We start from the raw sequence: 27162 nt of genomic DNA, 5'->3' as shown, positions 1-27162 counted from the left end.
AAAGAAGCAAAGACTAAAAACAGGTCTGAAAAATGAACACAAATTTGTGTCCTCCCCCATTAATCATATCATGACCCTTTAGATTTAACTACTTAACCTCAACCTATGCTACAGTACAATACTGTTGCAATTGATCTGTACTAATAATCTAAAAAAGTAATGCAACTACAATAATATTACAGGTCCAAAGGGTATTTTCCCCAGGACTTTTACTTTAACTACATTTTGCTGCACTGGTACTCTTCTTTATTAAAAGAAAAACATTGCCGGTCAAATTACCTGTCTATAGTGTTTTCTCTTGATTAGCCTATATGTTATAAATACAGTGCTGATATCATATTGGAGTGGTAGCAATAGAAACTGTGGGTGGCGGACAGGGCTAGCCCAGGACAGAGGGATTCTGAGTCCACGCCTTCTTCACCCAATCACTGCTCCGTCCGCGCTCACCCCAGACAGACACAAACGGCACAACTGGTAAGGTAAGACGTCAATAAACCTTTATTTTATTTTATTTTTTATAAAGTTATCCTGGAAATTTCACCATCAATAACTGTTTTTTTTGTTGTTTTTTTTTTTGTTTTTTTTTAAGTCGCTTGTATGAATCTGTAGGTGCGTGCGTCTCCTTAAGATCCATCTGTGCGCGGCTTTTACTCTGGAAGCTTTGCTGTTTGTTTAGTCTGTGGCTTTCTGAAAGTATCCCGGCTTCATGAGTCATCGTCGAACTGGTAACGGCCTTAAAGTTTCCAAATATTTAAGGATTATAATAAAACGCGACACACTTGCCGTGGGAATGACGCCCCACTCCTCACTCTTTCTCTCTCTCACACACACACGCACACACACGCACACACACACACACACACACACGCACACACGCACACACGCACACACGCACACACACGTGCCACTCTGCTGTAGTAGTATGTAAATTTGATACACAATTTGCTTTGCTAAAGGTGTGGGTTGAATGTAGAAAAATCAACCTGCCAAATTATTCATTGCATCGAGCAAGTAAAGTACAGTAACGAAAGCATGCTGGTATTTTCCACAAGTGAATGCCTGAATGCTCCTGAGTCTAATTATGTCTTGTACAGTAAAAATTATTTTTACTGCACAAGGCATAATTAATCCAACCATTTAATCCTGGTCCCTGATCCTTGAGCCCAGTTCCATGAACCCTAAACACAGGACATGACCACTGTCATATATTTGTAGTAAATGTTGAAGGAAACTGTGATGTTCATGTAATCCGTATTCGGGGTGATACATTTTCAATAAAGCGTATTACTTATAGTTAGATGGAAATGGTGTACAGAGTGGTGGCAGAAGAAGAAGACAACATAAACTTTGTTTTTTTTTTTTAGATACCACCCTAAACTGACCTGGGTTATGTTAGTGGTTATGAAAGCAATGAAATCCTTTACTGAAATAAAAGATACACCAAAAGGCATACATAGAAAGTACAGCATAGAAATACAAAGGAACGTAAAAGTATAAGCCAATAAGTTCTTTGTAACTGAAGGAAATTGAAAGTGTCAGCATCCACAGTGCTGTATTGTAAAAGCTTGAAAACACAAAGCCAGCGTATGAATGTAGACTTTCTGAGTGATGAAGTAGAGTTAAGACCATGTGCGCTGTGCTGGATAATCAGTTACATTACTGGTAATTATCTAATGAAATGTTTCAATCTAATAAGCTTCATTTAAACACGTAAATAATAATAATAATAATAATAATAATAAAGTGTTTGTGTGCGCATGTTTTCTCCACCAAGGATTTTCCATGGCGACAGTCTCTCCATCTACACACTTCACCATTCTCCTTCTGTTGCTTCATGTCCTGAGTGCATCACCTGCCACTCAAGATGACCTCGTAATCACTACGAAGCATGGTAAAGTTCAAGGGAAGTTGGTTTCAGTGCTGGACGGTAATGTTAGAGCATTTCTCGGAGTTCCTTATGCAAAACCACCTCTGGGAAAACTGAGATTCAGAGCTGCAGAACCAGCAGAGAGATGGGACAGGGTGAGAGACGCCACCGAATTCCCAAATTCGTGCTTCCAGTTGCCAGATGTTGCCTTTCCAGGTAGGATACATTTTTACATGGATGGACACAATGCATATGTGTAATGTTTACCACTGTGTACATGCATACTGTCAATTATTCAAGTGGGTCTTGTGCCAAAAGGTGGCTCAATATTTGAAAAATCCAGTACTTGACAATGCCCAAGGTTATACGGACGCCCCAAAACCCAAAGGACAGCTTGAACACTGAACTATTCAGAAGGCCATCAGAATTTTAATGGACATGTGTTGAACTCTCAGAATGAGCTAACAGATTGTGATAAGATAATCATTCCAGTCACTTTCCCCTCTAGAATTTGAAATGCCTTAAAATTGGGGTGTTCACAATAGACAATAATTAATTATCAGAGTCGATGCAACAAATGTCAAGATTTAGTCTTGAACTTTTAGAATATTTCTAGTTCTGAAACCTTATATTTCCCAAATCTTACACTTCCCATAATGCAAAAAAACCATTTTGCTGAGCGTTACTAAACATGAATAGTAAATTGAACTTCAGGTGCAGATTTAATGGACGGATCATTTAAGTTGTAACTTTGCTAAATGAGACGTAGTTGAATCTGGTTTAGTAGTGTGTCTGCTTGAATAACCAAAGTCTGAGAAGACACCAGACACCACTTTTCCAAAAAAACCTGCTAAGACTTGCTAACATCAGGCTTTTGTCTGCAATGGAAAAGGGTACAGTCAGCATTCACTCCCGGGTCAAATGACTCTGCAGTAGACAAGGGTATTTATCGGCTCCGGCTCTGATCGTAATTGATGCAAACACAACACCTGAGTGAACATGCTAATTTTTCGCCCTTTTTCCGAGCTGTTACGTCTTTCAGAGCACAAACACCGCAAACAGACCTGACACCTGCCCAGCACGGTGCTGTTACGCCAGAAACACCGCTGCTACATGGTACAGGGATGAAAGAGTGAGCTGGAGCCCCAAAAAATGTTTCAAAAACATAAAATCACTGTTCAAAGCTTGTCACACGGTGGCTCTGATACGTACAGGAGCACCAACCCTGGGGAGATGCTACAGATCTGTTTTACCAGTCTGCACTGCAGCTAGCAGCTCACTCTTTCTCCCCATACGTCTGTGTGTGTGTGTGTGTGTGTGTGTGTGTGTTTGTGTGCGTGCTCTGTAATTGCATGTGATGACACTGGTCCCTGCACTTGTGTGTGTCCTCTCAGGCAAACTCAGTGTAAAAGGAGTCAATCGTCTTTATTTGCGGGTTGACCCACGTTCAAAAAACCTGCTTATACCGGCTATTTTTGGCGTAAAAAGGGTACAAGTACATGCTTGAATGAAAGATGACTTTAAATGGCCACTGTGGTATGGCATGGTAGGCATTTCTGTGGGGACTTGCAGTTATATGAGACCATATCACACATATACTCACAGCCACACCTAAACCTGATGTGTGAGTGAATGGTTTATTACTGTATTTGAGATGGTAATAAATCTTGGGAAACAATCCAAGTGTTTGGGGCCATTTTATCAGCTATCAGTTAAGCAAACAAAGACGTGCTTTCTTGAACACATTCATAAGCAGACATGCACAGACTGAATTGGAGCTGGGTCATGGATACATAGCTATTTACAGACACAGCCACCTGTCAGTGGTAGCTGGAAGGCCAGCTACGACCAGTGACAGGCATGTGTACAGAGAAAAACGCCCAAAACATACTCTAAAAATAGATATGACAAAACAAATAGATATGGAAAGTAGGCAATGATGTCTGTTTCTGCTTGGGATAAAGCAGCACACATCAAAAAGAAAGAAAGAAAAAAAAAACAGGAATTAGTAGATCTATTTACTGTTTCTGTAACTGTTTGAGAGCTGTGGCTACATACTGTTAGTTTAGCTAATATCTAATCTCAAAATATTGTGTGTAATAAAAGATATAGAGGAACATAGATAAGAGTATTTATCTGTTGTGTGAATACAGTCTATCAATCTCTCTTGACGGTGATTAATATGATTATTCTTGCCAGGGTTCAAAGGTGCAGAGATGTGGAACCCAAACACTCTTATGAGTGAGGACTGTCTCTACCTGAACGTCTGGTCCCCACATTTCAATAAAACCCAGCCTCAGCCCGCACCACTGGCTCCTGTCCTCGTCTGGATCTACGGAGGCGCGTTCTCTGCAGGAACGTCCACTTTGGACATTTATGACGGCCGCTTCCTGAGTAAATCTGAGGGTGTTGTTGTAGTGTCAATGAATTACAGGTAAGATCTGATGTAAGCTGAAAATGTGAAATACTGTCAATGAGTCGTTATAGTTACTGTAGGTAAATGGAAACGCAGCCTAGCCGGAAGTGTGACACTGGATTCTCGCCTGCTCGACAAAAAATGCCAGTTGGTTTGAAAGCTTTGCTAAGACATTTGTAAATAGTAAAGTCCTATACAACTATACTGTATTCAATAAACTTCTTTGTACTTATTTAGATTACCATTGAATCTATGATTGTAAGAGAATGTGTCATTTATCCTCAGTTAAATGTTTTGAACATGTTTCCTCATTCTTCTGATTGTCAATGACAGAGTTGGAGCTTTTGGTTTCCTGTCTCTTCCTGACAACAAGGACATCCGAGGCAATGCGGGTCTGCTGGACCAGCGCTTAGCCCTCCAGTGGGTGGCCAATAATATTGCTGCTTTCGGAGGTGATCCTTCCAAGGTAACTTTTTTTTTTTCCTATCTAAAATCAGGAAATTTTATTTTTTTTTTTTATTGTTTAAACAAAGAATAAAACAAGCTGTGGGGTTTTGATTTGCTGTTGTGTCCAGGTGACTCTGTTTGGGGAGAGTGCTGGCTCAGGATCTGTGGGCTTCCACCTGCTGTCTCCAGGGAGCCATGGTCTTTTTCACAGGGCTGTGATGGAGAGTGGCTCTCCTAATGCACCCTGGGGCACAGTCAGCCTAACTGAGTCCTGGGACAGGTACTGTGTATATACATGTATGTTTCATTGTGAGTCTTCACTTATAATATACGTTAGTCTGGCGCTTCACCGCCATGAAATTTTGCCATGAAACATTCACTGCCCCTAGGGGTGAATCCGATCGACTTTGATGATGCCTTGACTTTGTGTGTAGCACCACCAGTTCAGTTCAGTGAAATGTCTTAATTACTGTTAGATGGACTGCGATGAAATTATGTACAGACATTTGAGGTGCCCTGACTTGTGACTCCTGAAGAGTTCTGCTTCACTGCCACCAGCAGGCCAAAGTTTCCACTTATCCTGAGATATACGCATCTCTCCGTCTACTATGTGGATTGGCACATATTTTTTGTGCAGACATCATGATTCCCAAATAATGTATCCTTATGATCTTGGTAAATCCCCTGAAATGTTTGCTCTAGAGCCACTATGAGGCTGACATTTGTTTTATTTGAAGTGAAATGTCTTCCCAACTAATGGATGTATCGCCATGAAATTTAGTATATCATCTACAATCACCTCTCTTTCGTACCCTCTTGTCCTATCCTCTTCTTCTTTCTCACATTCCTCTTTATCCCTTCTTTTACTGATTGGCTTGCTCCCTTTCTTTGTCAATATCCAGGGCCCTGAGGCTGGCATCATCACTGAAGTGTCCCACGTCTCCTCCAGGTCAACTGGAAGCTTGTCTGCAGAAGGCTGATCCTTACGAAATCGCAGAAAAGCAATATAATGCTCCCGCACAGCCTTCAATCTTAGGCGCACTCTTTGTCCCTGTTGTTGATGGGGACTTCCTACCAGATAAACCTGAAGTAGGTGTATGTGTTTGTACATTCTCACTCTCTTATCTCTGAGGAAGCAAAACCCAGTCTCTCAGTTTAGAGGGATGTGCAGTTTTAGTGGTGTGAAGGCAAAACAACATGAAGGCATCAAAGATAAAACTAACGTTGTCCAAAAGATAAATTCTTAACTGTCTATATGTAGTTTGGTCACCCGCTGTTACAACAGCATTTTAATCCCTATATTTCCAGCTGCCACACATGGAAAAATACACTGAATTTCAGATGACATAATATTTGTAACCTGAATAGAGGAAGTCAAACAAACTTAAACTTCAACCAACTGTAGCCTAGTTGCTCACTGGGTAGTTACAGCAGCCCAAAACAAAAATGTTGCAGGCCCATGTTAACATTGGAGGATCAGCTTTATTTAAATCTTGTACAACATCTTGTATCATAAACACCAAATTATCTTTTTTTTTTCCCTCCAGGTGTTGCTGAGTAGCGGTAAGCTCCCAAAGAAAGAGGTGCTGCTTGGCTTAAACAAGGACGAAGGGACCTACTTCCTAATTTATGGAGTGCCTGGATATAGCCTCACTGGTCAGAGTCTCATTACCAGAGAGCAGTTCCTTAAAGGAGTGGACCTTATAATGGAAGAAAAAAGTAACATCACAAGGGAGGCGGCCATTTTCCAGTACACTGATTGGACAGATGAGGAAAACAAAATGAAAAACCGCGATTTTCTGGGTAGTGTGGTTGGAGACCAGCATTTCGTTTGTCCTGTGATAGAGTTCGCTCAAAGGTAAAGGAAAATTCTGCATATTAATGATGTGGTCCGATTTGTAGCTATAAGGAATGACCCCAAAGAAAATTCCAGAAGTGGATTGAGAAGGAAGGTTTTGTGCTCTAGCAGCAAATATTCAGGGAAAAGATTTATTTTTTTTCTTATCTGGTTGTTACGTGGCATTCAGACTGAAAACATCCCTGTGTTAAAGAGGAAATGCGAAGGGCTGCATCAGAGGGTTTCTGGCTTGTATACAGGAGACAGAATTTTCAGTTTAATTAGAAAACTTGATTGGTGGGGAACATGCATACAACATATACACATACACACGTATACACACACACACACACACACACACACACACACACACACACACACACACACACACACACACACACACACACAAGCTGGAGTGACTCTCCCAGCTGATCTGTGAGCACCTGGGGATTCTAGCAGGAAAAGTTATCTAGGCTGCTCTGCTTTCCCTTTTTCCCCATCATGAATCTAATCTGGATAAGCAGCTAGAAAATGGATGGATGGATCTTATTATGTGAATATGTGAATCATGACGAATATCAAGTATTTTGCTTCATTAATCACAGACAATGATAATTGTTCCGAGGAGGAGTTATAGCATTAGCATAAAGACTGAAATTAAAGTCTCAGTTGCTCAATTTCTTCTTGTTTCCACAAACTAAAAGTCACAAATGATCCAGGAGGCAATTCAAATATACAACCGACACGAAGAAAGACCAATATTGCAAATTTGCACCAATAATACTACATAAATATAACGCTGTCATGAACACATTTTTTAAACGTAAACACCTATGTTCATCAGCACAAATTAGGACAGACTGGTATGCATGTTTCCACACCAGTAACAAGAAGCCTCATATTAAAGGCGGGCAGTATTAAAAGTTAAGGCTGTCATAGTAAGCAGGCACTAATAAAGAACAACAACACAACAAGCATGATGCAGCATTGGTGCTATTAAAAACGAAAACACTACACATACCAATTTACATTCAACAAGTAAAACTAAATAAAGACTAAACTGAAACGAGCAAACCTGCTCTGGAAACAAACAGAAACTAAACAAAAATTAAAGACGAAATAGAAATAGAAATAAAAACTAATGAAAAATACAATAGAATAATAACTCTGGTGCAGTGCTCGGGGCAGGGGCAATAATGAGTCACAGTTTCTTTATGAAGTCTGGGGACTGCAGTGCCGACTTCATTTCGTCTTGCTGCTCTTGCCTCGTTTCCTCATCCACATGTCTCATCTAGTCCCAGCCAAGAATGTCCATCTCACTGCGCACATTTGAACAGGCCATTTCTCATGAAAGAGAATAGCCGCTGAGATCATTACTGATTATTTCACACCTACACCGTTGAGTACATTGTACATCATTAGCAACTATATCTTGATCTCGCCTCTTAGCACCTGTTGCTACAAGATGTAGGAATGTACAAAATCAGCGCTGAAGTAATCCAAATTATGCATTCCATCAAATGCTTCTATTGCCGCAAGTGCAACACAGAGAGACAGAAGAAAAAGCTTCTTTTCTCGCGCCATCAGGATGGTGAACTCTGACCTCTCTGAAGAGTTGGTACCAACCTGCTCATTGCATATTAATGCTCATTGGGACATATGTGCATGTTCATTTTTTGCATTTATTCATAATTTCCAACAACACTGCACAGCGGTTTATATTATTATGAAATAGAATGTTACAACTCTGAAAAGTTATCACTCTGGCAGTCTTTATAGCTTGTCATAAGGAGCGCAATGTAAACAGTAGAAATAAGATGTTCACCTTAAATAGTAAAATAATCTGAGTGATGGAAAATTGCACTTGCAGTTATTCGACAGGTCAATGCAGTGCCTTGCTGGTTAATATACTGTGCTGCAGCACAAGTTGAGGCTGCTTTTCTTGGTTCAACTTGTGCTGCTTGGCACTAAGTCAGTGATTTGCTCATTTCTTGTGATTGTTCCAGCACATGCAGCTTGTTTGTCTTTTATTTTCTCTAATTCACCTGACCTAGAGAAGTACAAAAATAGCTCAATATTGTCCATTTCTTTTCCAGATACTCACAAGGAGGGGGTAAGACATTCCTATATTTATTTGACCACAGGTCCTCCGTCAATCCATGGCCAGAATGGATGGGTGTTATGCACGGCTATGAGATTGAATTTGTCTTTGGGATGCCTCTGAATGCATTCCTAGGATACACAAAGAATGAAGTGAACATGACTAAGAAGATCATGAAACACTTGGCCAACTTTGCGCGAACAGGGTACGCATAATCACACAGTCAATCACTCTCTCAAACAGTCTGAGGACCTCTCATGACACGGCTGAATTGTCTTGATTGGCTTTTGTTTTTGTCAGGAATCCAGGGATTGATGGAGCTAACTGGCCCGTTTTCACCCCTGAGAAGCAGGACTATGTTACTCTGAACTACAACCCTCCGGAACACAAGACGATGATGAAAGCTCAAGAGTGTCGTCTCTGGAACAAATTATTACCAAATGTACAGAGAGTCTCAGGTTAGACACGCACCAACAATCTCTCCACCTCTCTATCTATGTCCGTCGCTCTCTCTCTCAGACACACACACACACACACACACACATACACACACACACACACACACAAAAGTCAACACGCACACTCTATAGTTTTCTGTGGTAGGAGGCATTGCGTCAGGCTCTGCCAGGGAGGCGTTTTGCCTTGTTTAGCCTGTGGAGGAGATTTGTATCCAGGCTTGCTCCCCCTCCGCTTCACCACAGGGCTGGAGGTCTGAGTGGGAGGAGAGGAGGGTCAGTCATCACTTCACTGAACACTGATCACACACAGGGTGAACAATACTCATACACCTCTCTACTGAGCTCATTAGTCACTCACACCACACATCTGCACATTTGCACATGTAGAGGATTTGGAAACATGCAAAGCAATGTCTACTGCTCTATTATCCAAATTACACCATGCAACTTTACGTCCACTACAGTTGTTTCTATCGTCATGCAAGGTAATGAAATAAAAATCTCTCTCTCTCTCTCTCTCTCTCTCTCTCTCCACAGATGAGCTACAGTCCTGTAATAAATCAGGTGGGATTATACTCCACTGTAATTACAAATTCCTCCTTGTTTTACTGGTTACCTGTTTACTGCTTTATTAGAGCGAAGAGACCTATCGTTCATACAGTTTACATAAATAAGTAGTGGGCAGAAAAAATTAACAAAACTAGTACTATTGTAAACTTTATATCTGATTACTGCATTTCTTTTCAAATGAACTGATTTTTGCCGTATTGAATTCAGTGGCGGAATATGTTTATTAATATTATTGAACCTTTATTACTAACATGTAAGCAGTACTTTAATGTTGAAGTTGGTCTGGGTAGATAATTCTAACAGCTTTATAATAATGTTGGGTAAATTAATCTGTAACAATGCATCATATTTTAAAAACTAATCACATGTTTTGCATGTTAAAACTTAGTCTGAGAAGCAACTAACACTACACTACTTTACTCTCTACCTTGTAGTGGAGTGTAAAGTATGTTTTCAAAGTTTGTATTTACAGAATTTAAAGTCAACCAAATACAACACTGGCAAAGGCAGGTACTGGCACTGCACAATGCACAACAACCAGATAGTGGCTAACCCAGCTACAGCTGCCATTTTTTCCCACTTGTTTATCTCTGTTCAAACTGGGCATATACATAATTGGTGTAAATTTATATTTTTAAACAATCCAATTTTGGAACTTCCCTCCACTTTAGAAGAATTTAGTTTTTCATGTCTAGTAGACGACATCATACTATCACAAAAACAATCAGGGATTATTGCAGTCATTATTAAAGGCTTTGTATTGATCATTAAATATGTGGATATAAGGTTGATTAACACTGTGGTGTTATTTAAATGAATAAAGTTCTTTTAATCTATCAAATTTTTATCCATTATGATGAATGATTTAATGTTTGTGATAGACACTCACACATTTTTTTACTCTTCTATGTTGGACATTGGGTCATTGTGAGTCATTATGTGTAGTTTGTATGAACAAAATATTAAAAAAAAGGCTATTTCAATGTTTATTTAAATTTTAAATCAGATTTCTTTAAATAATCAATAACCGACAAATCCAAGAGAAAATCAGGTGTTGGCAGAAACATTGTTCATTAACTGAAGTTGCATAATCAGCAGCTCATTGGGAATTTTCTTCATCATTTCACTTTCTATTAACAGAGACATTTTCTGAGCTGTGCAGCGGTCAGGGTGCTCATGCAGTAAGAAAGACGTCACGTTCGAAAATCTGCACTAGCACTAGTCAGTCCTGTCATACACACAGGAAGCACCAAAACGCATCACATCACAATCAACACGAATTATTTATAGTGTCAAAGGCAAACAATCTCGTAGCTGTCCATTGCTGAATGATATTTATTCTTGTGATCAGAAGTGTTCCACAGTTTAGTATACTGTGTTATTGCTCCTCGCTCTGTCATTGAAGACAGTAATGTGATAATAAACAGTGTCACCAAGCAAAGGTCAGACTGTTGATACAAAAAGCTAATGAGATGTTAGAGAGAAATGAACTGCTTTGGTTGAATGACCTTGAATGCTATTTAAAATCCTTGGGTGCGAAAGTAATTACATTGTTTGAGGATCTGGTACAAAGTGTGTGTGTGTGTGTGTGTGTGTGTGTGTGTGTTAGGAAGTGGGGGGTATTTTGAGTATTTGTAAGAAGTTAGAAACAACTGTGATATGACTCCATCATGTTATTTGTATCTACGGGTGTTTGTAGCAACTGATGTGTTTTTTTTTTTTCCTGCTAAGATGAACTCCTTAAATGCCAAGCAATTTATTTTTGTCATAATCTGTTTGAATCTTTATCCTTCCCCACCACCACGGACACACACACACACACACACACACACACACACACACACACACACACACACACCCACACACACACACACACACTCTCCTATACAAACTTAAAGTTGAGAATGCTGTTCTCTTCGTGACCTTTTAAAGTGACTGTTGTAGGATGACTCCTGACCATTGCTTAAAGGATGGGGTGTGTGTGTGTGTGTGTGTGCCTGTGTCTGATGCAGTTAAAGGAAAAGACGGAAAGTAAGATAATGAGAGCAGGAAAGTTGCCAAAGAAGCATGTTTAGCAAAGAACATCAGTTGAGACTTGACAGCGTTAACAGTGATATCACCACACCCTTGTTTTGTAAAACATTCGGTATTTTCCAGGGAGAAAAACAAAGTCGTCAATGTGACTCATACATAATGGATATAGATAAAGACAGTGAGGTGGCGCAAGAGGGAGGGTGAGGGAGATTAAGAAAGAGAGGATGAGAAAGGGACAATAAGAAAGAGAACTACAAAGAGAAAGTAGAAGACAAAGGGCAATCTTTAAATGAACATAAGGAAGTCTTTGGAGGCACAGGAGTTATTTCAGACTTGGCTTAACATCTTCTCTATGTTTAGGAGATGCACCTCTCTTTTCATGATCAAGAGAGGTGAGATCATGACAAAAAAAAACTAGACAACTCTTTAATATTTCCTCAATTTTTCTTCTTAAATGGCAATGATACAGCTGGATAGAGGAGTTATTGCATCTGTTCTGTATTTTAGTGGGGGAGTGTCACCAGCTAGACTAAAGCCACAGCAGAATTTTTGTCTTAGAGACCTTTCCAAAACCCCAAAAAATGAATGAACAGTACAGGTCAGCCTGCGCCATCACTGTATGTGTGTACCCTGCTCAGGTAGAAAAAGTACTACATGCTGTAAATGCACTTTATTTACATTAGTGCAATAAACACATCCTGAGTGGTGATTCACTGACATGTGAATCATGAGTCCAACAGCACGGTTTCGATATCTGTGTTGTTACATTTTACAGTTGCTATGAGACATAATTAGATCCAGTTAAGTCGCAGCAATGTAGGCTCAGAGCAAATATACTAAAAACAAATGCTGGTGAAGGTCATGGAAATGACAACACAAAGGACAGGTTTGGCTTTTGGCATGCTTAGACTTTCCAACTAGTACTAAACACAACGTACAGCTGATGCTGAAGAAGTTTTGCTTATATTTGGTCAGAAAACAAAAAGAAAATAGGACTGGACTAAGTGAAATTTTGATGTTGCTGGTTGTTGCATAACAATTTTGTGGTCAATTTGCTTTTGTTGAGATATTTCAGGGTGGACCGAAGTGGTGCAGCGACCGACACAATGCTAGCATGGCTAGAAAACAAAAACAAACAGTAAACTGAGATTATTTAGGTGCTAAAAGGTCTTATTCTGAGAGTTAGTACATGATGGCAACATTCCAAACTGTATCTACAATGTGGATATTGACAGAGGTGAGAACATTTATAAGTGAAGCTGTCTTGCATGTTCATTCTACCTCTGGAGTCAAGTCGTTCTTATATCCTTTGTTGTTTGAGGAGTTCAGGGTTGTGATTCGATATTTTCTCAGCTTATGACAGTGAATGATGAACAGCTGCTTCACAGGAGGTTAGTTGTTTTGACTCATGTCAGTGCCACAGTTTAGTTCTCAGACATGACACTTTGAGACAGATGTCAGGGGGTGAGCTGTGATTAATGCGCATGACAGTGACAGCTTCATTAATTAAGAGAACAACACCTCCCACTGTGTGTCATGTGAAATTACTATTACCAACCCCCAGGCGTAGTCAAGGCCGAACACGTTGTCAAAAGAATGGCAATGCTTGATGTGAAAGACTAACAACATTTGTTTCACGAGGCAGCAACGTGTCGGGAGTTTTCAAAAAACATTGCGATCCTGAAAAAAAGGTAGCCATTCGAAATGACATCTGAAGCGTTGCATGAAATTTAAATTCTCAATGGAATGCCACTGACAGCATTGACTATTAGCAGAAAAGTCAATCCTTTTCTGCTACTTTTCTGTTTCCCAATATCTCTTAACTTTATTGCTTCATATAATGTATTCAAACCTTTAATAAAGTGGGTTAAATATTATGCCCTTTGAATTCCAATTTTGATCATCGACAGCTGACACTGCAATAAAATGAAACAGAAACTCTTCCATGACTATAGGACTCAATGTGATTGGTTGATTCAATTCAGTTGGACTGATTAATGTACATCCTCCAAGATATCTGTTGCTTATCAGGTCATAAGTAGTTCAAGCAGTGGAGTCCACGTCCCTCCTTCCTGACAGACTTCCTTGAGTTCCTTTCCAGACGTATATCCTGACCGAATGAGAGATGTCCTCCTTCCAGTCTGCCCCCATATCTCATTAGCTCTTCCTAGTTCACCATCCAAAAGCATGCACCTACCTGGCATCCTTGCCAGGTGCCTTTTCCACTACAAAAAGCTTATCATCTCTGAAATCGCTTGACTCTGAGGTACTGGTACTATTGCAACAGTGGTGAAACGCTGATGAAGCTGAAAACATCAGCCAACATTTTCATAATACACTGTTTAGGGTTTTTGGTAAGATGCCTGAAATAAGTTCTGTGCTTAACACAAGCTCAAGATAGTATCATCTTTTATTCTACGACATAAAATACATCAATAAATACCCCAGTCGTGATTTTTTTAAGCTTTCCATTGCTTCAGAAGGGCCGGTTGCTAACAAGGGACTAAATGAAGTTGGGGATGTCAGGACGAACACAAAAACCAATCTACTCATCAGCCCACCTCGACAGCCTTGTTGTGTTTTGTAAGAGGCCTATTGTAGAAGAGGTGGAAGAGGTAGTTGGAAGTTTGGCGGTGGTGACATTGAAGCCATGTGACTGAGGTGTAGTTCATTTATAGCCTAACGTTAGCTTTTAACATTTAGCGATTGTATTTAAGCTTGAAAAATCATACAGGTGCTGTTCATTTGTTAAGATTATCGTGCTGAACAAAACATGTAAGTATCAAAAGCTTTTGTTTGTCACAGACCTTATTTTCTGCAATGATCCAAAAGCCACTGTAAAAATCCCATTGGCTTTTTGCCAAGGGAACCAGGGTGACCTAACTTCCGGGTTGGCCTTCCTCCAGCACCCTATATGAATGATCACTGAGCATTTGTTATTCATGCCCCTTAGCTGGAGACCAGCAAAATCAGTATCGCTTCTGGAAAAACTTGTTAATATCATCTATTTTGTTTTTTCGACGACCTTTTCAGTACGTTATTATTGTCCTTTTAGCATTTGTTCAGTATTTTTGCCTCTTTAGCAAGTCTCTTTGCTTCTTTAAGTCCAGTATGTGTCTGCTCTATGATGTATGTTGAACTACGCCGAAAACATACTGTACCTTTATAAAGTACTTGGTAACTTCATTGTGGAATCTACAACAATCACTCATGTGTTTTAGACCAACTCTTTAGTCTTCTACACTTACTTCTACCAGATTCCACATGCCCAAGGCTGTTCGTGCAAACTTAGCTTGTAATACTAATGTTGGCTTCCTTCCCTTCTGCATGTACAGTGATAGCAGAGACGGACGGACACAGGGTGGTTGAGGTGATTGCACTGATACATGTGCTTGCTCTGAAGATAAGTTGATTTCTGGTCCAACAAAAGCAAATAATGAAACGAGAGGGAGGGATATAGATACAGGAAGAGAATCAGTTAGTAATGCACTGGACTGTGTTCAAAATGACGCAATGTTATCCTTTACTGTGAAACTCAAATGCAAAGTGAATGAAAGCATAGCGGATGCAAGGGCTTGGTAATTTCCCACTTTTTTCAACAACAAATGTAAAACAAAAAATGTGCGAAACAAGTTATTTTATCTCATGGACATAAATACTTAAAGGAGCTATTCGTAATTTTTGCTAGCCAACGGCTCCATGGCTCCGTAAGCAACATTAGCATTAACAGCTTTTTACTTTAAACACTTTCCCCTCAAAAAATTTCTAGACAGCTTCTTCAGGACTGATAGAAACCTACAATTTCTTTCAGTAGCAATTGAGACTCATCTCCTGTACCTTTCACCAAAAAGCTGAATCACCTTCAAGAGTTTCTTTTAGATTTTAGCCACACCCATGATTGGCATGCCCATGAAAAGCCATGCTGAACTGGTTAATCCCATAGTAAGATGCATTTCAGACATCCCCTGGAGTTAACCAGAAAATGCTATTTAACACCATGGCAAAGTGAGAATGAGTCTGACCCCGGCTGTCAGTTGAGACGGAGACACCCATCATTCAAATGAGACAGGCGATTAGGGGAAGGACAAATCCAGACAGCTAAAGAGAAACAGAGAAAGAAAGAGGGAGGTATGAGGAAAGATGGACATAGGCTGCAGTGATGTGGGAGAGCAGAAAAATGGAATGATGGAAGAGAAATACAGCAGCTGTTTGGGGAGGCTTCAGACGCAGAAGGGTTGCTGCACTCAGGTAGTGAAGGAAGTACTTGGTGAGGATAAAGGAAAAAAATGCAATTGATAAAAAGAGGGAGGATGAATGGTTTTCCTGCAGACCAAGAAAAATAAACACAAAAGTCTGGGAAGTGAGAGAAAGAGAGAAAAAACTATGATAAAGGGACACACAGAGAGGGTAATGAAAGACTGAAGACTTTCAAAATGAGAACGGATTTGGTGACACTGAATGATACAAGGAGAGGCAGCCGGCTTTCATCAGGCTACTGATGAGTGGAAGCGGAGAAATATAATAGCATCATTCCATGGAAATTGAAAAAGGTCCCGCAAATGTTTTTTTGAAGTCATTTTTATGCACACTGTGTGGTTTATCACGGGGCACGGGGATCACTTTTAGGCGTGGAGAAGCAAAAATAAACACAACCTTGTCTGAGAGCAGACGTCAAGCATCTCATTTGCCTGGCTTCAACTTTTCCATCACCTCGATTCCTCCTGTGGCAACAATTAAGTGAAGTCTTCCTACTCTCATTCACTCTCAATGACAGACATTCAAAATATCAAAATACAGAACGATATTACGGTGCAATAATTTTGTTTAGATGGGTTTCATACTGGCACAGTATAATAGTTCCATCAGGCTTGTTTTGTGGAGTATGCTTCTACAGTCTGCATGATGGCCGAGGTGGCTGAGTCACTTATGTAACTCACATCAAAAACTTGGCCATATGCAGTAAGTTAGTTCAATCTGATTTCTCCTCCTCTCTTTACAGACATAACTTTTGTTGAAGTTTGCTTCAGTTTATTAAGATCCCATTAGCTCCAGCATAGCAACAGCTATTCTTCCTGGGGTCCAGGAAACAAGACTTTACATAGTGACAGTGCAACCATTACAACACAACACATAACATTACAAGATGAACAAACAGGACAAGGGCTACAACTCATGCACAGACAGACAAGCTCCTAACAATTCAATAATCAAACCATAAAATATTAGATTTAAATAGTTTTGTGTTAGTGTACCAACACATTACAAATCATACTGCAGTCCTTTTCACTCAGTATTCAGTCCAATAATACATTAAACTAATTCCTTTCACTCCAGTACTCAATAATATAATCAAATATATGAAAGTCAATTTCACTCCAGTCTTCCCAAAACATCTCAAATTAAAACATGGTCCCTTTCACTCCAATATTCCAGTTCCACCTCCTAGACGGACCCTCCACAGCCACGATATATCAAAACAATCAAATTCACATTTAGATTTTATTCAAAACCTCAGCAAACTAGTTCATACATCTATTCAACTTCTTTGGTCAAAAGATACCGTCTTAATAACAATTTAAATTGAGTTTTACTATCTTGTTTTGTGATATCTCTAGGGAGTAAATTCCATTCATGCATAGTTCCGTATATGACAGTACGCTTGATTGCGTTTGTCCTTGCTTTAGGTGATGTAAAATTTCCCTGTGAATAGTAGTCATGTTTATTTAAACTGAAGGATAGATTCTTATGTGAAATAACAGAGATGTTTCTGATAAATACAAGTACTGAATAAAGTAATCTATTTTCAACATGTAACCAAACTAGAGGATTATACATTTAAAAAGCATTTGTTCTTTAGGCAAATTAGAGTTCTGTATGCACGGCTCTGTTTTCTACCATTTGTAATTTCTTTCGCTTGTTCAAAGAGTTGTTTAGAGATAAATCTATTAGTGGAACCTCACCCGGGAAATAAGTAGCATTGGTGCTGGAACGTACTTTGTGTCTGTCAGAACCGTCAGAGCACCCGGATTGTCTCTACACACCCAAGACACAGAAGATTGTCACACACATTCACACTTGTCTCCTGTATGAAGATCCTGTGGGTCCAATGCACTGCAACACAGACGTGGAGGACTTAGGCCAAACCAGATGACGTCAGACGATGTGACACTGCTGTGATACGAGACTCCACCATGTTGGAGTCTTGCAGTCTGCTGTGCAAATGCCTGAGTAAATCAGCCACATGTGAATTGTGTGCTAATGTGTAACACAGAAATTTCTCTGTTAGTAGATTGCTTTTAATCACTACGCAGGGGTTTTAACGGGAGGTGAACCAAGGGTAAACAAAATGTTTTGTCTTCCAGTGTCCTGCAAGGCAAGGTGTTATCGTAAAAAAAAAAAAAAAAAAGACAAACTGCTTTTCGGTGGAGGAGGAGGCTGTAAGATGGTACGATGAGGTGACTCATATCTGGAATAGGAGTCATGTGTCATATTGTAGATCTGAAATTGGTTTGCTTTGTGTAATTTCTATTTGTGGAAATTAGCCATCTCCCTACATTGAAGGAAAGTAGACTTCCTCTTCTCCTCTTTGCAGCTCTGGCGTAATGGGAACGGATGTGTGTGTGTGTGTGTGTGTGTGTCACTGAGAGGTACGGAGAGATGAATAAATTGATAAAGGGATGGACTGTCCTTGTATATTGTCACTGAATGACAAGTGAAGGGGAGGGAGGAAATAATCGTAGTATACACAATGAAGTGGTGAATACAATAAAGCAGTGTGATGGATGCTCGAAGTCAACTCTGCACCCTTAAAACCTATAATCACTGAGCTACATTGTGGCTACATGACATGTTAGTTGGATATGTTTCCCCTGCTTGGGAACATCTGGGTAGAGAAATGTACTGAGCAATGTTCTCTATTTCTTATTATAGCTAGTTACAATAGCACCGCAGCTCATCATTTGCGAGCAGTGGAAGACTACCCATATGCAGGGCAGCTTCCAGATTAAATTAAAGAGGAAGTTTACCATAGTTGCTGATTGGGTCATATTCTGTGATGTAATCGACACTGAAGCCTCTAGTGCCTGCCAGCTGAGCTTAGGGTTTAAGCCATGATAAGTTAATGCATGGTCTGATTAATGTTACTGCCCTTTCAATATCTGATAGATTGCAGTTAGATTTGTGTGCGAGTGAGTGTGTGTGTGTGTGTGTGTGTGTGTGTGTGTGTGTGTGTGTGTGTGTGATGCTGTCATATTTAATCTGTTAATCCCCAGTATAGTAGATAAAATATAAAGTACAGTACACCTCCCCTGCCTCCCTCAGCTCGCATACTCTAAATGTTAGCACCATGTTTATACCTGTAAGTGATAGTGTGCTGTGTAAAGTACCTGTAGCTTTCTATTCCTGTACCAACCCGATGATGGAACATACAAAATGAATTGTTCTCTTTTGAATTGTTCTCTCTTAGTCTTCGGTCTACAATGTAGCCTATTAAAGACACCCCTCATGATAACATGGTGTTTTTTTTAATATGATAAAAGACATATCATGAGTGAAATAGACAGTCAACACCATGACTGAATATTTCCACCTTGGAACTGCAGCGAACCAGATGGTTTCATATGTCACAAACCTAAGCAACCAATTCTGTCAACTTGCGGGGACGTGGGGTGGGCAAAATAAGCCCGAAACCTCGTCAGTACAGAGAGCGAGCCGTTCTGATATGACAACTAATTGCCGATTTTGGTGCACAACAGACTCCCCATCCCAGTCCGGTTTGACTGTGGCTCAAACATGTGGCAGAGTCTCTGTAAGACTAACCATCTTGATACGCACTGCTCTTTCTCCAGTCACCGAAACTTTGTCAGTACAGAGAACAAGAGTTTGCATTATCAGAGCCACTTGCTTCCCGTTACAAGCTGACAAACAACATAAACAAATAACTACGCTTACCATTTTGATACATCTTCTAAGTCACCGATTTTGGTTCACAGCAAACTCCTCACTCCTGAGTTTGTGGCCCAGTCTCTCTGCTGTTTCCTCCCCTAGCCATCTTAATATGCACTGCTCTTTCACCTCAACCTGGGTGGGGCACAATGCCTGATTTCTCAATGAGGACAAAACACAGTATTTTCACATAGATTTAAACATGTCTGGAGAACAACTTTAAATAAAACAAAAAAAAAAAAAAAAAAAAACGGCTCATATGCAGATCAGGGGACTGTGCATTTCACATAGAAAGGCTCCAGCTAGCCAAGATTGAACTTACTACCATTAGTGTGAAAGTAATAGTCCTTACCATCAGTCAGTGTGTTACTCAAATATAATATGATGTGTAAAATATGCAATAGTCTGTATTGGAAACATAATTATTTTGCATGCACAGTTTATCATGCCGGATTTTCCTGCAAAACAGCAAACATCAATTAGTAGTTCAACTCTTTCAAGTAAAAGCTCATCAAATGCTTGTGCCTGGAAGAAAGAGATGATACTGTGTACTTAAAGAAAAAAGTTTAAAGTATGAAATGTCAACAAAAGTTTATGGTATATCTTTAGTGCTGAATAATTTGCTCTTACAGCATTTACTCTTAATTTGCTGTTTGAAGCTGGAGAGAAGCTGTTTTGCTGTGGTGGTCCTAACCTCTTTCTGCATTTACAATGCAACGCGCCATATACTTGCGTATACTTGACTTGCGTTGACTCTCCTTGCTTCAAAGGAGAGCTTTTTTGGATATGTGATAAAATTTGAAATCAGTGCTAAGGACTTGGTAATGATTATTATATGAATATTTCTTTTTCACTTTCCCAGTGCATCTTTAAATCGAACAAAAGATGACGAAAATGCAACCATAGCATTTTCTCAACCCAGCACATGCTCACTTCTACCATCAAAATACAGAAGCACAGAGTAGTTTATAACCAGGTCTCAATGCTTTAGTGTTTACACCTCTATACAGAAAAGGTTTATGCTTGGAAGTTCTCTATCGGATTCATCCATTAACAGCTTTAATTCAAGGTAAACTTGGCTGATTACAGTGCCATTCTCAAAAAACTAATTTGTGCCCTTTTTTGCTCTGGTCTCAGTCAAATAAATAGTCTACTTAAATCATTACAAAGAGCAGTGATGCAGTGTTCAAACCTCCTAAAGGATGTTTTTCATTTGATCCTCTCAATAAATGGAGGGATGTATAGATAAAAAAAAAAAAACCTGCCCCACTCTCTTCATCCCTCCATCCCCTCTCCTCTCCTCTCCTCTCTGTGCATTGCTTTTGCCAAGCGCCTTAGCGTTGAGCTGCTCTCTTTTCAATACCGCTGATTAAAAATGTCTGATGCATCAACACGACTAAGCTGATTACAGATTTAGTTTCCCTGAGCAAAGGTTCCCAAAGAGTGCCGCGGAAAAGTGGGAAAGAAGTGAGGAATAATAGAACACACAGAGTCAAAGCAACTGAATTGCGTTGAGTGTCTAATTTTTGAAAGTGTGTGCGACTGAGGGAGCATTGCTCTTCTCTATCAGTGTGAATTGCTTTGAGTGTGACTGAATAAGAAGTGTGTAATTTTAAGAAGCAAACCTCTCAGGAAGGAAGAGGTGAAAAGAGATTGTATGACTGTATGTTTCTCTGTGTGCAGCGACTGTCTGCTAGGGGGGGAAGCTGTTAGCCGACGAGCCCTTTTTCCTGGGATGTAGAGACCACAGATATGACTCCCAGAGTTCACGGTTTTGGTCTTCCTGTGACATCCATCTCTTTCAACTGTTCACTTCGTTCCTTCTCTAATGCCGCCTCATACACCTGGAGCCTCCGCCGTGACACATCCTTTATTCATAGCTTCCATCCAAATCTGTATCTTTGAGGCCACCCAACAGTGGTGCATCAATATCATCCGGAGCATAAACTTGCAGCTTTCCTGGTTTTGTAACAACCTTCTTTTGTGGCCCCTTCCTAAAAGTCATACTTTGTTCACAGTCTGTCACACACCTCTGGCCCTCTGGCTAAAGAAGTTTGTAACAGTGAGCATCAGTAAGTTCTGCCCTGAAGCTGTGTGCACGCTGGTGCCCACACCAAACAGCAGAGGACAGGTGTCGCTGATGGAAAATGACTTGGGAAATAATCTGACCTATTTTATCAAAGATCATTGCCTCCAAATAGGGTGGATGAAAAAAGAAAAAAAAAGAAAAAAGTCAAGACCTGCCTTTTAACTGGTAGTGCATGTGAACATTTAAGTTTAAACTTTGTATTTAGATATTATAACACAGGCCATTCTAGTCAGTTTACTTTACAAGCAGCCAGACACAAGACAGAATCCATTGTGACTGGTGTGATGCAGATCGAACTTTTCAAACGTTTGGAAATTCCCAGCTGTTGCCCCGCCATGAGCATGAGCTCGTTTCTGGAATTGGACTCGGTAGTGCCAATGACCCATGGCAATAACAAGAATTATGTTCATGCTGTTGTTATAAAACACCTCTGCATCCCATCACAGTCAGCATCTCGATCAGTTAAGTATCTGGAGGCTAACCATTGGCATGACATCACAGACTCTGTCATCTGTGCCTTGTTGTTTGTCCACAAACGCTGCATTGTTCACATAATGAATAAGTTGTTTTCCTCTTCAAGATCAAAAATCATGGGAAGAATGTGATGGAAAGCAAATGGGATATTGTGCCTAAAGCAGGGAGGATGATTGTCAAAACCTTAAAAATAATGATTTTGTTATATAAAGAGCAAAAGCTGAAATGTTGTCTACCATACAGAATGCATGAAGCAGTATTGGATTTTTGGCCTCTTTTTTTTTTTAAAAACCTGTGTTTAATTTGTGGGATTTGACAATAGGCCACACTCTGTGACAGCTGGACTTCAGTATTGCATGCAAGGTTAGTTTTGGAAATAGACTGAGTATTGTGACTTGTAAAGGCTCTTTTAAAGATTGTAAGGACGGCTTACACAATGTGTGTAGAACATTTCAATAAAAACTGTAGATCATTTGGTTTTAATGGAAACCACTACAACCAATCCCATTGAAAAGTCAATATTTTTAAGTTCCATGGGAAAAAAAAAGACTAAGTCAAAACTTATATGGCTGAAACTGATGGTGTTGTGTAACTACTGTAAACTACGCCTTTCAATGGAAAGTAGCTAAAGCCTGCTGGAAAAGTCTCCAAATGTAGCTAGATGACATAATACACTAATTAGCATATTCATGACATCATTCTCATCCTCCGCCTAGTGTCCTACTATCTGTCACAGGTACAGTATTTTAAATACAGTCGGATTCCCAATATAACTCTTCTCCTTTACATATTTTTTCTGTTTATGTTGTCACACAATGGGACAAGTATGAAATAGTGAATGAAACACAGCCCATTGAGACTAAATGTTAACCAGCAGTCACCTCCAAGCCATTTCCAAGCCGCTGCTCTGCACTATATAACCATGACAAAAATCACCATACACATAGGTTAGACAAGCTAGTGCTGTGAGGTTGTCTATATTTTATTTGTAAACTGATCTCGGAAAGAAATGACAGAATATCTTTCTTATTTTGTCTCTCACACAGAGAGCTTCTGTCTAGGTAACAAACTGCTGCTCCATGTCTCTGACAGTCACTGAACAGAGACGACGTTGGGCATTACTGGTGACTCTTTTCTATTGAAAGTAGCTGAGGTCTGTCAAGAAGTTGCTAGATTTTTTTTGCTTTTTGGAAGAAAGTCAGTAAAGGGAGTAAAGGGGTGTAAAAATAAAAACTGTGTTAGATCTGCTGTGAGCGCCCTCCAGGACATAAAAGAAACAGTTTGTGCTAAATCTTTGTGAGAGAGCAACAGCTGACAGAAGTCTCACACTTGGTTGACCACTGATAACTTCATTATTCAGTAAAGTCTATGGCCCAATCCCACTGTCCACCCTCACGGTCTCACAGACTTTGAGGCGCGTTCCCACTGAGTCCATGAGGGTTAAACACACAGTTACCAAGGTTACCAGGGGACACCTGGAAGTGTTACACAAATGGTAAACAACTGCCATAAAAAGGGAAAAAAAAGAATGTAGAAGAAGAAACACTACTACTAAAGTGTAAACATTAGTAAACTATAAAAATAAAAACTTTATAATTTAACTGAAATATGTGATGAGTTTCAGTTTAATTCATATTTCCACTGTTTCTATGATACATTGATGAATCAGCTCCCACTATAGAAAAAATGTCATCAATATTTTCATCAACTTGCCTCAATAATGGACAGATTTAATAGAGGTTGAAAAAAAAAACCTGATTACTTTTATATTTCACTCAATCTTTTTATTTATTAAAGTGTTTAATGTTCTCTAGAGAACTTGCTCTCAATTTTAAAATCAATTTAAGACTAATCCATTGGGCAGGCTTAAACACTGAACTCATCCATATGCATGATGCCAAGCCTTTTTAAGCACAGCAGGTGGAAAGAGAAAGAAACATAGCAAAACACAGAAGAATTGAAACCAAATGTCTTTTGTGCTCCAACACTATCTCCATCTTTCTCTATAATCACTGCCATTGCAAAACAGTGCCTATTTTTTATTTCTTTTTAAAGATTTCTGTGGTTTGTGTGGTCTCACAATCATCTGGTAATATGATCTTTTTAGGTTTCTATGTTGCTGTTTTAAAACACGTTTATTAAAATCTTGGGAAGGTGGGTTGAGGGACATAAATAAATGTTGTGGGTGAGACTTGGCGTAGCTGTGTAGGTAAGAAGATCTACAGAGTATGAGGTATGAATGACCCGCTGCGTGCGTGGATAGGTTTGTCAGTGTGCGGACAGGAGGTTAATGATTAAAATACATATCACAGTATTTAAAAAAACAGTAAACAGTGCTGTGATAGAAATACAGGAAACACTTTGGCAAGCGTTTTATGTGTTTCAGTGTGAAAGTGAGCCAGCCAATGCGTGTGCACTTGGTGGACCTTGGATTGCTGATCATTTGCTGGTTACAGGAAATGGAGGATTTTAAGACATTTCATGGACTGAGGATTTCCTTCACTTTCTTTCTCAGAGCAGAAAGGTGACATTGACAATGAAAAACTTCGGACTTGCCCTTGGTGGTTAAAAACAATCCATTCCATTCATCACCTGTATGTAACTGTGCTTCTCCTATCTTGAGTAAGTTTTTTTTTTTTTTTTTTTTAATTACAAATATTACCTTTTTCTCAATTTTTATCAGTCTAGTCAGTTTAAAAAGCGGTACAAACACATGGTTTTCACGAGGTACAGGGAGGAAGAAGGGCTTTAATAATTGGCTGTTTTCATAAATGATAAATGATTTATGTATTTGTTTATTTAATCTATTTATTTTCTACTTCTTTTTTTTCTTTCTTTTTTATGTAAATATATATGTTTGATAATTGAGTAGTGGAGAAGGGGTAGGTTTAAATAAGCATATGCTTCATCCTACTCCTTTTCGGACATGTTGGGTTTACATTATTATTTTTGTTTTGACTATTGTTATTGGATTTGTTTGTTTTTCAGTTTACTTTGTTGTGTTACTCGCACATGTTCGAAATAAACTAAACTAAATTAAATAAGTGATATTTACCCAACATCACAAAGAAAAAAAGAAAAGTTTGATCTGACTTTGTGTATTAATTTCAATCTTTAATATTCCAATTCTATACACACATGGATGGCAGTATGCTTAATCAACAATATTTTATCATTTATTCAATACAAAACCTTCTCGCATTTTTAAATTTGAAAAAAAAGGCTCCTGCGTCTGTTTGGCATCTATATTTCATTCCATTTGGAATGTATTAATAAAAGTTAATAAAAAGTTATTGAATGTTAACTTGTTTAGCTAAAATAGTCATCCCAGCCACTTGTTACAAACTGAAAGTAGGTTACAGAACATTGGGAAAATGAAATAGGCAACTCAATATTGAGGCTAGAGCAAGCAGAGGCTAAAGCAGCAAAAACAATGTCTTTCATAGAGAGCATGAAAGTTTCAGATGGATTTGGAAATGAGGTACCAGCCTCCTCTGACTGGCTGACTTGCAAAGCCTGGCAGAAGTCTACATAGGAGTGAGAGATTCTGCCATCTGTGCACATCGTAAGTAAGTCTTTCTTTATCACAGCAGTGATCTAAGGTGGACGTGTGTAACCTTTTAGGATCCATACCGTGAGAACCTCTGGTCTTCTGTTTTCCAACTTCAAGCATTTTAAATGCTTGGTCAAACAGGTCCTATTGGATAACTTTCGGATCATCTTTCGTTTAGCACAGCCATTTGATTTTCTGCCAACTAACTGTTTCTTTGGTTTTGTTTCAGACCATGAGCTGTGAAAACGACTTAAAATCCAGATAGTCTCTGCGACTAAGCTCAGTCACCTTGTATGACATGCTCTTCCTCGCCACCCTTACAGGAGTGTAGTACCCCTCCAAACTGTACACAGGAGCTGGCGGTCTAAATGGCTGCATGGACACTGGTTGTGCCCAGACTCCATGAATTTTTGGTCAATAATGGAAATTGGCAAGTTTTTCACTGCATGAAGAGACAGCATTCCTGTCCTGCCTTTTGATTAGTGTCTACAAGAAAGCACAGATACTTCAACGTGCATGTCGTCCCCCCTCATGCTGCCTGTAGCAGTTTGCCTCCTTGCTGCCCTACTCATAGACTGTCACGTTGCAGGTGCTTAACTTCCTTAAGGAATAGAGACTGCTCACATTACACCATGGAGTGCTCAGCACTTGCTCAAGATCAAAACAGACTGCTTTGTTTGAATACTGTTCGTGTGCTCGTCTCTAATCATGTTCTTTATGTTTTCGGGCCTCTGTCTCTCCGTCATGGGGGGCATTATATTGTTCTTCATGGATTTGTTTGTAATTGAAATGCTTGTACCACTCACAGTACTCGCATGTATCCTTTGTGGGTTGGTGAAAGATTAAGTTGAATTCTGTGTTGAATAGGTTACACTTTCCATTCCTCTTTGCATTTCTGCACAGAAACGTCATACGTCCTTGTTACATTCAGATGTTCCTCAAGGTCCTGCGTCGCTGTGTCGTCCCTGCAGTAGTGTGATTCAACTGAGGGGAAAGTCGTGATTTTTTTTTTGTTTTTGTTTCTAGGTGAAAGCGTTCTCTGCAGGCTTGTGGAAGACATTCCTAGATTACTTGACTGACCAAGTGTGATATTTTGCTTAGCTTACCTTTCTTATTCATCACTGACTAATTTGTCTCATCATCCTCGTGCAGCTGTTCCTCATTTTGAAATATACTTAATAACACTTCTTCAGCAGTCATAACGGTTTTCTTTCATTGGTTTATCTGACTGCTTACATGTGGTGTCAGCCATTTTGACTCATGTGCTATCTACATGCTTTACCCACAATACATTTCTCAATACCAAAAGGGCATCAGTGCTTTTAAATCCTTTTGGCACCAACTGATTCAGTGTGTTCAGTGTTAAATTCAT

General features: G+C 39.5%; 1 protein-coding gene across 6 annotated transcripts; it reads left to right on the top strand.

Annotated features, from left to right (window-relative positions):
- Positions 1-262: 262 nt before the first annotated feature.
- Positions 263-26879, top strand: LOC130168215 (acetylcholinesterase-like). Of its 6 annotated transcripts, XM_056374897.1 has the most exons (12): positions 263-479; positions 1775-2083; positions 4067-4301; positions 4617-4749; positions 4859-5010; positions 5633-5819; positions 6278-6588; positions 8664-8680; positions 8804-8873; positions 8969-9126; positions 9664-9690; positions 17739-19240. In XM_056374897.1, exons 2-12 carry the CDS (start codon positions 1783-1785, stop codon positions 17879-17881), a joined length of 1734 nt encoding a protein of 577 aa, XP_056230872.1. In that variant the 5' UTR covers positions 263-479; positions 1775-1782; the 3' UTR covers positions 17882-19240. The 6 variants fall into 6 exon arrangements, with proteins under 6 accessions (XP_056230872.1, XP_056230868.1, XP_056230867.1 ...); XM_056374893.1 differs by having other exon boundaries at positions 275-474; positions 8664-8873; XM_056374892.1 differs by having other exon boundaries at positions 276-479; positions 8664-8873.
- The last annotated feature ends 283 nt before the right edge of the window (positions 26880-27162 follow it).

This window comes from Seriola aureovittata, chromosome 4, assembly GCF_021018895.1.
Source record: "Seriola aureovittata isolate HTS-2021-v1 ecotype China chromosome 4, ASM2101889v1, whole genome shotgun sequence".
NCBI classification, from domain to species: domain Eukaryota; kingdom Metazoa; phylum Chordata; class Actinopteri; order Carangiformes; family Carangidae; genus Seriola; species Seriola aureovittata.
The sequence above is the reverse complement of the archived record's forward strand: the minus strand, read 5'-3'. Positions and strand labels throughout refer to the sequence as shown.

What these genes read in the sequence shown, in the direction of transcription:
- LOC130168215 (XM_056374893.1), top strand. Translation starts at nt 1,783, where the DNA reads ATGGCGACAGTCTCTCCATCTACACACTTCACCATTCTCCTTCTGTTG. An exon ending in GTAGTGTCAATGAATTACAG is followed by an intron (nt 4,302 to 4,616) that starts GTAAGATCTGAT and finishes TGTCAATGACAG; the next exon opens with AGTTGGAGCTTTTGGTTTCC. An exon ending in CTAACTGAGTCCTGGGACAG is followed by an intron (nt 5,011 to 5,632) that starts GTACTGTGTATA and finishes GTCAATATCCAG; the next exon opens with GGCCCTGAGGCTGGCATCAT.